Below are 18,015 nucleotides of genomic sequence, written 5' to 3' on the forward strand. Positions count from 1 at the left end.
TACTCACTTTTTGTTTTTTTTGTCATGCCTATTAATTAATTTTAAAAAAATTATAATAAATTAAGTTTTACTATTTTCTATCATTATTAAAATTAAATTAAAGTTCAACTTCATACTTATTCAAATTAATTAATCGACAATAACGTCAAAGATTGAAAATAAATATTTAATAAAAAATCGAAGTAAAAAAAATGAACTTTAAATCTTATTGACCAAATAAAATAAAATTCAAATCTTAAGGTTCACATGTATAATATTCTGAAACCAGGAACAGAAAAAAGTATTTCTCCTTGAAAGTCTTAGATATTCATAATATAATTCGTTTTTTTTTTCCTGAAGCATAATTCACTAAAGTTGAAATTCAAGCTCTCAAGCAAATGACTTTCACGTGTGGCCTGTGGGTGTACCTTTAATACATTTATCCTAACCGTATATTCACGAATATTGACCATCTTTCAATAATCAATTCCCAACACATTTTTTCTTTTTTGGTGTAATTCCAAATACAATTCTATAACAAGAGATTCACTCCATTTTATTTTTATTTTTTATACACAGTTACACGATCCCTAACGAGATTTACATATCGAATGTAAGAACTCCTCCTTTTTTTTTATTTTTTTATTTTTTTACTCGAAATATAAGAACTCTTTGTATCTGCGTATTTTACAGACTTGCTCAAATAATTAATCTTTCATTAAATTGTCAAATATCCAAAATTACACAAAATTTGAGTGTGTTATTTACTTTCATCCGACGTGTATTTTTTTTTTTTTTTTTACTCACAGAGAAATTAAGAAAAAGTAGAGCGAAAACTTTCTACCGAATTCACTATCTCATTCTACCCCTTTACCTCATACAGTAAAAGGAAAAAAAAAGCTCTGAACTAAATAATATTTCACTTTTCAATATTAGAAAAAGAAAAGTTACTGCTCAGGGTGAGCTCTTTTTTTTTCTTTTTCTTTTTCTTTTTTTCTCTTCTCATTTTCATATAATACTGGTTGATCAAGAACCGTCTATTGATTTTGGGGCCGCCCATTTTATTCTTCTGTTGATTTCCTTCTCCAATTCTTCTAGGCCTCCCACTTCCTCTAATTCCTGCACCCCCAACCATTTAAATTTAGCTTGTTTTCAACCAAAAAAAAATGAGACCATTAACAAATATAGTAAAATATCACTATTTATCTGACTATCACTAATAGTCAATAATAATTTGTTATATTTATAAATATTTTCAACAGTTTTATCACTTTAAATAATTACCCTTAATTTTTGTTAAAAAAAACCATTTATTAAAATTCTAAAAATGCAAACAAAGATTAAAAATATATATAGATAAATAGACCGAAACTGACCTTCGGACCCAAAAATAGCCCGTATGGCACACCGTTGAACTTGTCTGAATGGTGAAGCTAAAGCAAAGGAGAAAAAAAATCCGTAAGCTTCAATATTCGATAACATTTTAAATTTAGATTTACTCTGACAGGGGTAATTACTTTTTTCTATATGCAAGCTAATAACAAATGTTTTTAGCTTTAATCGTAAAAGAAAAAAAACTAATCTAATGTGACAACTTTTCAACCTCCATGGCTATTTTCTTATTTCAATTATTATTGTTTGAGTTATTAATTTCAATTATTACTGGTATCTATTTGTCGGTTGATTGAAACAATATTTTTTAAATCAAAATTTCAATATATGATTACTTCATCGTGATATTTTTACCTTTTCGGTATTCTTAAATATTTTAGAAATAAGAACATCCAAAAGAATTTATTTAACCCATTTTCCATATAATTAATTAGTAGAATCTACATCTAATGATCCAAATATGAAGGTTTGAGACATAATTGAGATTTTGTTAAATCATTAATGAAAAGTCAACACAGTAGGGGAGTAAACAGAGAGTATCAAAACTGAGATCAAAATTAAAATTTTAAATTTATAACAAATGTATTTTCTCTCTCTCTCTCAAAGATAAAGCCTTTTAAAAATAAACAAATAAAAGATTAAAATATCATTTTTGATTCATGTACATTTGTTCAAATTTACCATCAAGATGTCCAATTTTAAGATTTATATTACATATAAATCTTAAAATTAGTCTTTTAAAAAGTTAATTTTTATTGAAATTAATTATATAATAATAAATTATTTTCATGCTATGTAAATGTATTTTCAAAATTCATAACGGAAATGCTAAATTCTTATTTAAATTTTAGGTTAATATACCATTTTCATTGTTCAATGTTTGTTCTTATATTTTTAATTGTCTAATTTTTAGTCTCAACATTTTCAATAAATCTTAAATTTAGTTCTTCGATGTTACCGAAAGTGATCAAATAATAACAATAATTTTCATGCAAGAAAATACTATATGCGAATATATTTTCAAAATTTATGGTAAAAATATTAATAGATAACAAGAAATTCTTTTAAAAAATAATAATAAACTAATAGTGAGGACTAAATTTAAGATCTATTTAAAGTATAAAAACTAAAATTGAACCATTGAGAATGTAAAGAAAAAAATTGAACAAATTCGTATTTTAACATAAAAAATAATTGAAAGTAATGGGCTAAATGAAACAAATTGGAAGGGAAACAAGTTAAAATAATATTTGAAGCTAAATAGAATTTACCTGGTGAGCAGCAGCGACCTTTCTAAAATAAGGGACGTTGGCAATGGGACCCACAGGGAATCTTTTGTGAACGAGACCGTCGTGGACGAACATGTAGGCCATCCCAAAGACCGTAATTCCAAGGCCCTGCCACAACCCGCCAGCGTGTCAAACCTTTCTCAACGCCACAATTTATTTCAAGGGCTATTTTCGTCATTTAACACTATCATTAGCAGCGCTAATCCCCAGTGATTAAATAACCATTAAACAGTTGGGAGTATGAGCAAACTGAGATTCTCAAAGATTATGAGAGAGAAATGAGAGATTTACAGCGCCGAAGCAGAGACCAGGAACAAGGCCTTTATGGAAGAAGCCGTACGAAAGAAGAGCTATGGCGGGCACAGCGTTGATAATGGCGAATACATCGTTCAATTCGAAGGGTCCTTCTCTTGGTTTATGGTGCGACTGTAATAATCGAGATCAATAATGTCAAACCGTCAACGACTTTCTCTGTTTCTTTCGTTATTGCAAAAATTAAGTGTTGTTAAATTTTCTCGGCAGCCAAACAACCAAGAATTTAATCTATAGAGAAGAGGATATGGTTTATTTGGTATGAAATTAAGCTTCGGAGTGGATTATTGTTGACAGAAATTTTCTCAGAAGATAAACACAAAAGTACGAAATTCTATAGAGAAGAAGGATTAGAAACAAACCTCGTGCATATGCCATAAGGAAGAGTGCCAGAGAGCCCTATGAGCCCATCTCGCCCAGAACTCCATGCCAACCTGATTAATCCCCAATTGATAGTGAAAAAATAAGATTAAAGCAAATCGAATTCATCACGAAAAGAAGAGAATACAGAGATGAATGGAAATAAGAAATTGAAAACGTACGGCGGCACCAACAGAGAGAGAAAATGTACCAAACATTTCAGAGAAAGGAATCTCTCCGCCCTACACACCGCCAAAATCAAACAATCGCAATTCAATATTCAATCAGAAGAATACGGCGCCAATGAGAACAAAAACAATTAAGATTTCTAGCTAGATAGAGAAAGAGAGGACCTCCATTTGCCAGTAAAATCGGTAGTAAACCGCCATGACAGCCATGGAGGTAATTCCGAAACTAGACATAACCGCAGCAACAAGATAGGTGAAACGCTCCGATTTCTTCCTTGCCAATCTTTCTGAAACATGAGGCGACGGGATCTGAGGGACTATAATCGGCGATACTTCATCGGAGAGATTCTCAACCTCGCCTGAACTATTTTGATCTTCAACGAGTACACAGACAGTGAACAGAGTTCTTCTCCGCATCTTCCATTGGATTCTACTGTTCCGGAAGACTGAAGGTGGAAACAGAAACGGAATTCGAGGTTTAGGGGAGAGATGGGAAGAAGTAAGGAGGAGATGGAGTGGTTTGGGGACTAAGGCGGCGGAGAGGCCGGCCGCCATGGGAGAGATGAAGGTGAAAAGGTGAAAAGACGGTGGAAGAAGGGGAAGGTTCTCGGAGAAAGAGACGGCGGAGAGAGGGCTTAAAAGTGGAAGTTGAAGGAACAGAGACCACAAGTTTTTTGTCAGTTGAAGCGTTGGAGTAAAATTACCTGAGCAGGAAAAATAGGGAGCTTTGTTGGAGCATCTACTGCCCTTCTTTCCTTTATATACAAAATTGTCATTTATTATTATTATTATTTTAAACTTTTCTTTCTTCCAATTTATTGTTATCATTATTATCACTATTATCATTTTTTAAATTACAAGTTTGCTCCTTTGAATGTGTTTTGAAGATTATTCACTTTTTGATCCATTTAATTCTTTTTACTATTTAAAATATATTTTTAAATATTTAATTTTAAGTCATTTTAAAAGAAATTCGAGTGTTTGATAATCACTCAAAATAATTTTTCAAATATATTTTAATCCATTTTTACAAAAAAATGTTTAGATAAAAATGACTTTAAAAAAAAAAAAACACTTTCTTTTCAAGTCAATCTAAACTCACCCTTAACATGTCAGTTGAGATCACTTTAACATATACTTGAATTTCAAGAAATTAACTACTCATTTTTTAAGGCCCTTTAATAACAATTCATTTCTTTTTTATTTTTTATTTTTAGTTTTACGTCTATTTTCTTCCTATTTCTTTCAATGAATTGCACTTTTTTTAAGTAAGACTATTGAATTTTTAACCAAATTTTACAAATAAAAATAAAATTTTAACAACCACTTTTTTATTTTTTTTCAAAATTTAGCTTAGTTTTTTAAATGATAATAAAGGAAGAAATTAATTTTTAAAAACAAAAATAAAAATTAATGATTACAAAACGGACCTTAAAACTTTTCTATTTTGTGCGTGATAAATCATTAATGAATTTTATTTATTATTTTTATTATTTTATAATCTACAAGGTTACAAAATACAAAATCAAAGCTTATGGTTTTATTAGTCCTAATGTATATCTAATAGACGAACTAATTTACAAATATTTCAAATATGTGCAAGATTATTAGGCTCACAATTTAAAATTTAATAACCTATTAAATTATTATAAAATTTAAAAATTTATTACACACTTTAAAATTTTAGAACTGGTAAAAAAAATTTAAATGATTAATTTTAATATTTATAGAAAATATATGAACTAATTAATTAGTGTGTGGGTGCGTGTGTATAATATAAATCACCGTCTGTTACTAGAACATTTTGCTTTTTTTGTCATTTATACTAATACATTTTTATTTGCACTTGTTTTAGAATTATAACTTATATTGAAAGTGAATTTTTGAATGACAAGTGACAACCCACTAAAAGGTTAATATGTTTTCCAATAATTTCTAGCCGTGGTAGTTTTTAGACAAAAAATAATAATAATAATAAATAAATAAATAGTTGCAGTTGGATTTTCATAAATTTTAATTTTAGACAAAAAAAAAAAAAGTGTTTGGTAAATCAACATTAAATGGGTTTTTATATATTTATCAATATAATTATATTATTTTAATTTTCTTTATATTGATCTTTATTATAAAATCATTATTTAATTTAAATATTAAATTGTTTTGTTGACCATATAAAAATGTATCCATAATCATAAATATAATTGTTTTAAACCATATTTCTATTCTCACTATCTTTTGACTCATCTTCAAATTTTTTTTTAATGTAAACATTGTGGATGGATCGAATATCAAACTTCAAAATTGATAGTTTATATTCATACTAGTTGAGTTATACTCAGGTTGACATCCATTTTGAAAAAAGTAACAACTAAATTATATATAAATCAATTATCATATATATTATTTTATATAAACATTCATTTGATTATTTTGTTCTATGGCATCATGTGAATTTATATTTTAATTCCCATACATCTAAATGTTATTTTTGAATTAAATCATATTTTTGGCCTGAATGTTGTTTTATTCTGACCCTCTTTATCCTTTTTTAATATTTTAAATTAAGAGGCCGTTGTGTTGAGTGATCATCTTTTTGTTTTTTAAAATATTTTAGTTCAAATCATATTTCCTTTTTTTATTTATTTTTTATTATTATTATTATTATTTTGTGGTTACTTATCTTCACTTTATGCCGATAAACTCTTGTTTTATTTCTGGGTATTAGTTTAAATATAAGGAGATAATTTAGATTTTTTTTTAATCAGTATTGTTATTTTCCTAATATATTTAAAAGTTAACGATACTAATAAAAGAATCCGATATAATTTGGTTGTGAACTCAAAAAAGATACTAGTGATCGTATCTTATAAAATTTTCAAAGAAATCCTCTCATATTTAATTTCTTTGACTAACTCCCAATCAACTTTAGAGAGTGTTTGGCTCATAAACGTGAGTTGAGTTGAGTTGAGTTGGTATATACCAATTCATTAATTGGCCCACCAACTTTAAATGTTGGTAGAGTTGAGTTTGTATTATTTTACCAACTCACCCCAACTCTCCTTTATTCCCATGTTTTCAATAGCTCCACCCATCGGCCACTATCACACCCCGAGAACTAACTTCGGGCTTCGACAACCACCTCCAATGATAACTCCGATGACCAACTACGGACTCTGACAACCACCTCGGATGAAAACTCCAGCGACTAACTCTGGGCTCCAGTAACCACCTCTGATGACAATTTCGGCGACGAAATCCAGACTATGACAACCACCTCAGATGACAGCTCTGACAACCAACTCCAAGCTCCGATAACCTTCGCGCGACCAACTCCAAAAAACCACTTCCGGTGACCCAACTCCGAAGACCACCTTCACGCTACCAACTCGGACGACCAATTGGTTCCAACAACAAACTTCGATGACCAACTCCGACAACCACCTTTGTAGGCTCTGACAACTACCTTCGACTACAAACTCTGGTGAAAATCANCTCTGACAACTACCTTCGACTACAAACTCTGGTGAAAATCACCTTTGAGCAAGCAACTCCAACAACCAACTTGAGGCTTCAACAACCACCTTCGACAACAAACTCCAAAAACCAACTCTAATACTACCTTCGGGCCCCAACAGTCACCTACGACTACATTCTCCAATGAAAATCATCTTCGATGATCAACTTCGACGATCACTTTCGCTCGACCAACTCCCGGATTCAAAAACCACCTCCGATGACAAACTTTGACAATCAACTTCAATACACCTTCATGTGACCAACTTCAGGCTCCGACAACCACCTCCGACAACAAACTCTAGCAAAAATCATCTTCGATGATCAACTTCGACAACCACTTCTAACTACTATAAGACTAATGACTGATAAAGTATGTTGTAGGGTTGTTTATATAAAAAAATATTATTTTGTCTACATTAAGTGCAATATTTATACGTAATGAATTCACATATCAAATAAGTGTTAAAAAATATTTAGACGAAAAGTATGTAACATATATATAAAATGAAAACAAAATTATGGAACATTTTCCAGCAAGAATTACTGAAAAATAGAGATTTGTTCTCTGATGATCCTCCAAATTTAGAGGAAATGAAAGTGAAACTGTTGAAAAATGTGGTGACATTTCATTGGTTGTAACATGATGGGGAGATTTAATTTTAAAAAAACCATGATATAGTAGAAATATAGAGCAACAATAGGAAGAAAAAGAAAAAGGAGGTGATGATAATGAAATTCATGGAGAAAAATTAGCTAGAATCAAAAGTTTTGATTTCGCTTTAGTTTCTCATTTTATTTAACCATATTTCTAGAAGAAATGTAATAAGTTAATTGTTGTTCATCCCAAAAAAGAAAGAAATAAAGAAATAAATAAAATTTTTAGAAATTAAAAAAAAATTGCAATCCATATTTTATTCAAACAAATATGGGTAGAATTATTGAATAAAAAAGTTTCAAAACAAAAATAGTAATCATAGAAGCATATTATTTAGAGTTCAAAAAACTGATACCAAATATATGAACTCAACTTTGCCTCAAACACAAACATATGAACTCATACCAAATAACTATGCACCCCAAATACAAACATATGAACTTCACAGATATATGAACTCCACAGACATATGAACTTTACACACATATGAACTTCAGACATCCTATTTCAACTCATCGTCCCAAACAGCCCCTTAGAGTTTTTACTGAAAGAATCATCTACAAAGAAGTAAGGGTCTATTTGGTACAAAATTTAGATTTTGTTTTATGTTTTCAGATTTAATGATTTTAGCAAATATATGTTTGACAAACAATTTGGATTTTGTTTCTAACAACTGAGATTCTGTGCTTGAAAATTCTGAAAACAACATTTGAATGTTTTCATCGTATCCAAATTTAAAAATTTAAAATGCAGAATTATATTAAATAAAGATAAAGACATATAAAAATAAAATATGACATTTATAAACTAAATTCATTTTTTTTTAAAAAAAATATAATATGTATCATGTAATATATTATAAATTATATAATATTACAAAATAATAATTTTATAATTTTTTTTAACATAAATCATATTCATAAATAAATTTATATTAGTTTATTAAATTTATATTAGTTTATTGTCAACTAAATATTAGTGGGTAACTGATATCAAACACATTTTAAACCATTGTTTTAAATTAGAATCTAATTTTTGAACCTGCTATCAAACACATATATGTAAACACGAAATACAACTTTATTTTCATTGAATAATTTATTTTCAAATTCTCTACCAAACAAGCTCTAAGCATTCATAATTTGGTAATGACATGTAATGAAATCTTATCTAATGCATGTTATATTTCAGTTTATATATTACTAATATCTTGCATCTTGTGTCAAATTTAGATATGAGTATGTCAATTATTATTTAAAAACTCAAAGTGTTGTTTTCAAATATAGAAAAACAAATAAAAATATTTATATGTATAGTAAATTGTCATTGTCTATCAATAATAGATACTGATAGATTACAATCATCTATCATTGATAAAAATTGTGACATTTTTCTATATTTGAAAATATTTTCAACAGTTTTATCATTTAAAATAATTTTCTAAATTTAAACGTGAAGAGCCTTATAAAATAAACATTTGTATAAGCTTTTAGAGATTAAAAAAAAAAAAAAGTAAAAGAAATGGAAACGATTCTATTTTTCAATAATTAGTTGTTATTTTATACATTAATTTGACCACAACGTTTTGAGAAAGGTTCAAGCTTGGAAAATTTGTTGAATTCAAGGAGTAGATATTAATAAAAAAAAAATATTTAGGTGTGTTCTAAACCACATTTGTCTTGGTGTATTTTAACAAATTATTCAATCACAATTTATAAAATAGCAAATTCTTCCTACATCTTTTCTTAATTTTTTTAATCAATTAATTAATTTATTTTTTATAATGAGAGTGAGATGTATTGTGATAAATGCATTTTGGAAGGTACCCAAATATTGCTTTAATAATAATGTGCTTTCTCACAAAATATGTACACTCATCTATCTAATCATATTTTAAAATAATTTAATTAAAATTGTTTAAAAAATGGATTAATTAATTTTAGAAAAAATGTTCCAACCATATATTAAAAAAGACCCGCCGAATACAATCTATGAACATTCATTAATATTTTAAAGCATATAAAGTTTTTCTAAAGGTGGCAATTTCAATTTTATAATAGGGAATAAAAGGGCAAGATGGGGTGGTTGGGTCTTATAGTAATAAATTTTTAGTGTGTCAAATACGTGGTTACACTCTTAAAAAAATGTCGTGTATAATATAATTTTAAACTATAAAAAACGTGTACTAAATCTTCAAAATTTTCAATTTTGTGACTCATAGGTAATAAACTTATTGATCCGTTAAAAGTCAACGATCTCACAATTTTTATAAGATTGATGAGTCACTTTTTTCATTGTCTATTTATACCTAATTTTAATTTTGTGAGATCTGTTAATTTTTTCAGTGCAAAATTCTCAATATGATCTAACCTGCATTAGGGCGATTGTAGAGACCCAATTGAAAGAAACAATAGTCATTGATTAAAAAGAGAGTGGATGTCCTTCAAGATGTTGTCTCTTTGTATTCATCATTCTTGGATGAATTATTAATTTTTTTTTTTACCGAATGTTCATTTGGGCTTAATGGAATTGGTACCATATTAGATAATATGAAATTTCATCTCAAAACCAAACGATAATGAAAAGAGTAGTACGCCTTATCAAGATTGTGAGATGGGATATTTCTTAGATATATAGATACCTACAAAATTTAATTCAACATTAAATTAATTCTTGAAAATTTTGAATTTTGTCTAATAGATTAGTGAGGTATTAAGACAATTCCAAAATCGAGGGACCAGACTAGTTATTTTAATATTATTATTATTTTAAAAAAGAACCAAACTTGTTATTTAAACGGTAAACATTGAATGCTATACTAATTGAAGTCTTGTAGCCATCTTTCCATAATAACTAGTAGACGTGTTCTGATTCGTTGTCACGTTATGAAAATAGGAAACGTACAAAAATAAACTCACACCCATGTATTTATGAACAGAGTGCTCGACAATGAAATCATAGAAGTGCTGAGAATTTGGTAGAAACCGACGTGAACGAAAGTATTTAATTAGGAATTTCACTTTTTTTTTTCTTGGTAATTTTTAAAAATAAAAAAATTAGAGAAATTATTAAAAAAAATAAAATTTAATCTTCCTTGACGAAAACGGATGGAAATTGATAGAAGTCTATCTCAATATTTTTTTTCTTTTTCTTTTACTATTTTTATAAATAGTTTGACATTTTTTTTATATATGATTTTTTTTCTTTTTCTTTTTTAGTTAATATGTAGGATTGGAGATTGAACATTTCATTTCGACATTAATAATATAAGTTTATGTTAGTTGAGTTATACCATATTGATATTGACATTGAAAATTTTCTTTTATCTCGATCAATGAACATTATATATATATATAACAAAGTATAACTTCCAAACCATTTTATAATTATAAGTTTTGTGAGGTTTTTGCCCATGAATGACATAAGATAGATTGTTGGCCTCAAACTAAGTTAGATGCAAGGTTAAAAATTATTTTGAGATGATTAATTTTTTTTTTTTTTTTTTGCATTTTCAATAGTATTACGAAATATGTTTCTAATAATTTAAAATTAAATTTGATTGTATGAATATAATACTTGAATGTATTTCAAACATGAAGCTGTTTTCAACATTTTACAAATGTGATTTTAACATCATTGTAAAATTACTATAAGTTTTTTTATTATTATTTTTTTATTTTATTTTTTATTATGTATTGAATGAATAATCATATGAAAATCAACCTATATAAAAATATATCACGCGGTAGTCATATCAAGAAAATAATTTGAATAGTTTCATTCATTTTAGAAAAAGTTGTTTGAAATTGAAAATAAGGCTTCACAGTAAGAGAGAGCAAATAAAAGTCGAAGAATTAAGATAAAAAAAAATAATTATAAATTGCTATGAAATAGATAGGTAAAAAATATGAAAAATATAAAAGAATGGAGAAATTAGACACACATATTTATGTGGTTCACTGTGTGTTAGTTACGTCTATGATAGAGGAGGTACTTGATTGTTGGAAGCGCCAAATAACAGATTCAAAGCATTACAGTACAAAATGGGGAACTAAATTGATCGTCTACTATTCATTTTAAAAAACATACATATAATGATAAAAGTTGATCATATATACGACTCAAAACATTGATCATATTGATTCACAATTATTATCTTAATGCGTATAGATATGCATTCAAAATTCAAATAATAATATGCTCATTGAAGTTGTAAACTACAACCTTGTAACATCACGTTTTCAAAATTTACCTATGCAACACTTTTTTTTACATAAAAAAGGAAATATAAATAATTCAATTATAATTGTTTTTGTCAAATTGCAGATTTTTTATTAGATGCAGTGTGGGTTACACCTATCTTTATGTAGCCCAAACTGAATAACACTGGTAATCGATTATACCTTAGTTAGATAAAATATTTATAATAAACGTAATGTTACAATAATAATGGTTAAACTCAAGAGTAAGTGATATAGAATAACAAAGGCTATAAATTGAGTTAACAAGAAAGTCTCAAGATACTGTGAAAATATTAATAGATAGTCGAGGCACACTCTGATAAGTGATTTTCTAAAGATAATTAATTGCTTTGCACATACTGCAAGAGGACGATATTGATCATTTCGTCAAGATACAACGGCTAATCCTGTAGAACAACAACTTCAAACTAGGGGTGATCATCGGCTGGTCGGAGTCGGTTTTTCGACCAGACTGACGCCGAACTAACCAAAATCGGTTTGGAATATTACCAAACCAGTCCCGGGCATCGACTGAGTAGAAACACGACCGATCGGCCAGTCAGTCGGTTGATCAGTTTGGTCAGATTTTGCATTTTCCTTTTATTTTTTTTCCTTACTTTTAAAGAAATTATATTTATTTATTAAAATTCTTAAGAAAATTGCTATTAGGTAGAAGTTATATTTAGTTATAAATCATTATCGTTATAAATAGCAATCTTTTAATACAAATAAAAAATCAACTATTTATTCACTTTCTTATCAATCATGTTTAGTTTTCTCTCTTAATTTGTGATTATGATTCAAAATTCAAGATACTATTTCACATTTTAATACTTATGAAATAGAGGTATTAAAAATAAGATATTGATATGATTTGTTTGACAACTCTTAATATTTAACCATTAACATGTCTATTGGGGTTGTGTTCACTTCGCTTAATTGCTTAAAGAACCCCTAATACATATAACATATATATTTGAAAACAAAAGTAATATGAGAATCGAGAGTGTACGTCACAAATAGAAATGTCACATGACATATAGTCACTTACAATCAAATTAGAAATTGCAACATAAAGTCAATTGTCAAATACAATCCAATTACAATAAAACAAAAAGTCAATTCTCAAATATAACCAAATTACAATAAAATCAAATGATAAATGCTTCGATAACTGACAACTTTGCAAAATCTGGAAGGTCTTGAATGTTTTTTCATTGTCCATAACCGCTCTAAATCCTATATAATTAAGATTAAAAAGAGAAAGACAACCTCATTAAGATTTTAAACTAACAAGTTACAACTACAAAATACAAATGAATAAAGTTTAAAGTTAAACAATTGAACAAATACCTTCTTTAAATAATGAAGCTTCTTCCATGTCATACTAAACTTCAAGATCTATTGGAACAGAATTTAGCCAATTTTGAGTACAAATGAGAGCCTACACTATTTTTGGAGCCAATGAACAACGTGATGAATCAACAACACGTCCTTCTATACTAAAAGCCGACTCAGACGCTATAGTAGATACTGGAATTGCCAAAATATCTCTAGCTATATGACTAAATCCCTCAAACTGACGACGGTTCCTCTTCCACCATTGAAGTATGTCAAAATCACCTTCATTCTTAACATTGGCTTCCAACAAATAAATATCAATCTCTGACTCCTGTTCAAAAGGTGTAGTCTAATCGCCTTCAAAATCAAGATCAATTGTATCATAGAAAAAGTTTTCACCTACCTTTTCGGTTGCATCACAATCAATCATGGTCTCCAAGGCTGAGATAATTGGTGTATTAGTAGTAGTACTCCCACTCCCGCTCCAATTCCCACTCTGAGCATGAGTAGTACTGTACTCATGAAAGAGACATCTACAACATTGTTCCACTACATTTTTCATAGATTTGGAAACCTCTGACCCAAAAAAAATTTTAAGGCAAAAAGATACAAATCTTAGCTTTTTTTGAGGATCTAGCACAATAGTAACATACAACAATAGATTATTTTTTTCATTGTTCCCCCAATACTTCTCAAATTTGGCCTCCATGCTATTGGCCATTCCAACTAGCATTGCATTTGCACTACTAGCATTCAAATGTATACAATTTTGAAACATTGTAATCTGATGAAAAACCATATTCGAAGTGGTGTACAAAGAACCTGAAATTTTCAACGTCATCTCATAAAAGACCTTTAAAAACCTAATCAACGTTTTAGCATTTGTCCAATTTTTCTTATTTGGTGACAAATCGTGTCTATAAGAAGCATCTTCATCTTCTAATCTATGAAAAGTCTTTTCAAACTTCACAGCTGCCTCAAGCATCAAATATGTAGAGTTCCATTTAGTGGGAACATCAAGACACATATAACTCTTATAAGAAATTTTCTCAATTTCAATGTGCTTTTTAAATTTCAAAAAACGTGCAGGAGAAGATCTTATAAATCGTACAACATACCGAATCCTTTCAATGCAATCATTATGTTCCTTAAAAGCATCACTGATGCGTTGGAAAATGAGAGGAAAATAAATATGCGTGCATCTTATGTTATGCGTCGAAGGTCATGCGTTGAACTTAGAAAATATACAATATGCGTTTAAGCATGTATGCGATGACCATGCACTCCTGTCACAAGTTTTCTTGCTTTCTTGCCAAGTATAACGAGAACGCAAGTTTCTCGGATGATTCGAGGTCGAACACAGGGACTTGTAATTCAATGTTTATGAAGTAATGTGTTTGAGTCAATGAATAAAAGTAAAAATATAAAAGTAAAGGATTATGCGCTACTCCTACTCCTAACTAAACAGATTGAGCAATGGAAATTTAACTATGAAATTGATAGAGATGCAGCAGTTGTTAACGCATGATAATGTGTTCATTATGTTAGGTCGCTCGAGTAATCCCAGCTCGCCACACTAACGCATCGCGCACCTCTCGATGGCTAGCCGCATGCTTATATCTCTATAATGCATGGTTGCATCGAGCATAAGATCGTGCCTATCTCTAGGAATAATGCATACTTAGCTTTAGTGTGTTCCACTACTCACCCTCTCAGGTTGTTAGTTGCAGCGAATCAGCTCATAGACAAGCATTGCAACAGCCCGTAGACAAGCATTGCTACAGCCTCACATCAAGCGAAGAGGATTAACTCACTATACTCGCACAACCACACCTCTCGGTGGGTTACTACATGCGTCCTATCTCTAGGCTACACGACTGAGTATGTGACCGCCTTTGATAACTAAATAATGAAGGTAAACTATGACAAAGATGAAGAAGATGGCGTTGAAGGAATTAAGATATGCATTGATTACAAAATGTATTAATGTCTTAAGCCAAAATGTAATACAATATAGAGACAAGAGGAGAAATGGAAGGTTAGATGAAAACAATCTCTTGCTTTTCATCTGAAATGCGTCAAGGCTGTTGGTGGCACTATGGATGGATGATGGAGAAGTCTCTCTCAAGCTCTATCTCCAGCGAAAACTCCGGCCGTCACTCGGAATGGGTTGTGGAGGTGAAGAATCCTCAAAGAAAATCTTGCTCATGCTCTCATCTATGATCGCAAGCATCTGCCTTAAGGCAGAAGCTTTGATACTTTGAAGTGAAGGTCCAAGGTGCTATTTATAGAGCTTAAACACTGACAACGTTCATGATTGTGTTCTGCCTCACTGCTACTTTTGTCGCGGTATGGGCAATGTCAACATCATCTTATCTTGTTGATACTCCCAAGGTATGCATTCATGCTTGTTTTTTCTTGAAGTATCAACGTATTCCACCCACCTTGCGATCGTCCTCTTATCATGGCTATCGTTCTGTAGTTGCAACATTTCATGCGACGAACTGGTCTTCATGAAAATCAACGCATGCGATCAACTTTGCGATGGTCTAGGATCAACACGTGTGATCGATTCCTACAATGGCTGCAAAAATACACTTTGATGCATAATAACACATGATATAAGGTTAGTGAGGATTTTCAATGCTGATCGACGCAAGCTCACTTTTCCATATGAATCCTTGGTATTATTAACACATATTCTGCTTATTAGCCCTCATAATTCTAAGTAAAAGGCTACAATAGCTTGTATTTCTACGAGTTATCAATCACATACTATGAATTTAATATATGAGCACAACAACGAACATGCAGAAATTCTCCACCAAACAATAATCCATTATTGAATCTTTTCAGAAGATAAACAATGATAGTGTCATTCGAACTTGCATTATCAACAGTCAAAGTCATTACCCTTTCAATACCCTAATCCTTCAAATTCTTTTCAATGGTTTTACCAATAGTATTACCTTTATGATTCTTAATTGGACAAAAACAAAGTATCCTTTTATGTAATCTCCAATCAGAATCTATGAAATGGACAATTAGTACCATGTAATTTATATTTTGTCCCAATGTCCAACAATCCGTAGTGAGAGAAACTCTATACTTCTTGCTCACAAACATGTCTTTCAAACGTTTTTTTCTCATTAACATACAACTTAAGTACATCTCTAGCCACTGTAAACCAAGACGGAAAAAAAAATCTAGGTTGACTTGCACGTGTTAATCTATCAATTTTTTTTTTAAATCCTTTACCCTTCACAAACTTGAATGGCAATTCGTCAACAATTACCATTTCAACCAACGCTTCCCAACAACTCTCTAAACTATATGACTCACATATAAGTTGTGACGTATTATCCCCAACATTGTCTTTGCCTTTAGTTTTGAAAGCTAATGTCATTTGGGTTGGATCTCTCTTTTTCTGGTAAGGGTATTTTTACAATTTTTCACATGATTCTTCAGAGTCCCTGTACCATTACGTTTAGAATGACATGCATAGACAACTCCACAGTACTTACATTGAGCATGAGGGTCTTTAGGATCACCTTTTAGCCTCTCAAAATGATCCCAAAATATGGATTTTTTCAAAGCCTTCCTTCTTTTTGGTGGACTTGGAACATTTGATATCTCATTTGTTGAATCAACATCAATGATATTTGTATTGGCATCCATTTCTTCTGCATCTAGTTCATTTTTTGAAGCATCAGTTGCAGTCCCATCAAACTCCATATCTATTGAATCCATGTAACTGAACTACACCATGTTAGACGTCAGTATCACACAATTCACAAAAACTAAAGTATTTCAGCTTTACATAAACTCAAGTCTCATAGTATTTACAAACACTCAGATACTCAAAGTATTTACACCGCCTTCACATACTTTGATAACTCAAAATTAATCTCAGCAAGATTGTTAAGTTCATGCACACTAAGAATGGCTTGAACAATTGTTTTAAAAAACTAATTTCTATTTTTGTGGCCATCGTGTACAATCTACAATAGATTACAATCAGTCAATCACTACCCATACATCTATAAATCAAACTAATTTCCATTGAAATGACTGGAATCTACAATCTATAATATATTGAAACGGTTGTAATGGAAGATATCAAGATGAAGATACGGACCTGCAGAAGAAAGAAGAAGAAAGTGGAAGATGTCAAGATGAAGATCGACGTTTGCTGGAACGACGGCTGGAATGGAACGAAGAAGAAATGTCGGCTGGAACGAAGAAGAAAGAAGAAAAAGAAGAAGATGTAATGGAAGAAAGATGGTTGGAATGAAGAAGAAAGAAGAAAAATGACGTTGGCTGGATGGAAGTCTAGAACGAAGAAGATGAAGTCGGCTGCTGAGTCGAACAAAGAAGATGTTGTCAAAGAGTCGCCCTGCAGTGAAGTCGAATAAAGAAGAATGAAGATGTTTACCCTAATTGTTTAAAATAACAATTTATATTTTAAATAATAATAATAATAAATTGATTGGGTCGAGTTGAGACCCGACTCATAACGTGCCCCGACTGCTGCTAGAATCGGTTCGAAAAACCAAAAATCGACCCCGACCGATCTGAGTATATTTCTGACCGTCCTACTCCATTTTGACTGGTTTGGTTCGACCTTGTTGATTTTTCGGTCTAACATGCTATGTAATGACCCGAGTTCATGAGAGGTACATGAATGAACCGATATCACATTTGAATGAGAGGGATCTTGAAGACATGAAAGTATGGTTAAG

At 30.2% G+C, this 18,015-nt stretch overlaps 1 protein-coding gene across 1 annotated transcript; it reads right to left on the bottom strand.

Annotated features, from left to right (window-relative positions):
* Positions 1–674: 674 nt before the first annotated feature.
* LOC120069730 (beta-carotene hydroxylase 2, chloroplastic) lies at positions 675–4,075 on the bottom strand. Its single transcript, XM_039021520.1, has 7 exons — positions 3,686–4,075; positions 3,515–3,574; positions 3,335–3,406; positions 2,952–3,086; positions 2,643–2,768; positions 1,356–1,412; positions 675–1,098 (listed from the first exon to the last, which is right to left on the bottom strand). Exons 1-7 carry the CDS (start codon positions 4,073–4,075, stop codon positions 1,006–1,008), a joined length of 933 nt encoding a protein of 310 aa, XP_038877448.1. The 3' UTR covers positions 675–1,005.
* Positions 4,076–18,015: the final 13,940 nt, after the last annotated feature.

The sequence above is a fragment of the Benincasa hispida genome, unplaced genomic scaffold (assembly GCF_009727055.1).
Source record: "Benincasa hispida cultivar B227 unplaced genomic scaffold, ASM972705v1 Contig557, whole genome shotgun sequence".
NCBI classification, from domain to species: Eukaryota; Viridiplantae; Streptophyta; class Magnoliopsida; order Cucurbitales; family Cucurbitaceae; genus Benincasa; species Benincasa hispida.

Excerpts from the sequence above, each read along its gene's own strand:
- LOC120069730 (XM_039021520.1), bottom strand. The coding sequence starts at position 4,075 with ATGGCGGCCGGCCTCTCCGCCGCCTTAGTCCCCAAACCACTCCATCTC. Across the intron at positions 3,575-3,685 it reads GATTTTACTGGCAAATGGAG|GGCGGAGAGATTCCTTTCTC; the intron begins GTCCTCTCTTTC and ends GGCGGTGTGTAG. Across the intron at positions 3,087-3,334 it reads CCTTATGGCATATGCACGAG|TCGCACCATAAACCAAGAGA; the intron begins GTTTGTTTCTAA and ends CGATTATTACAG.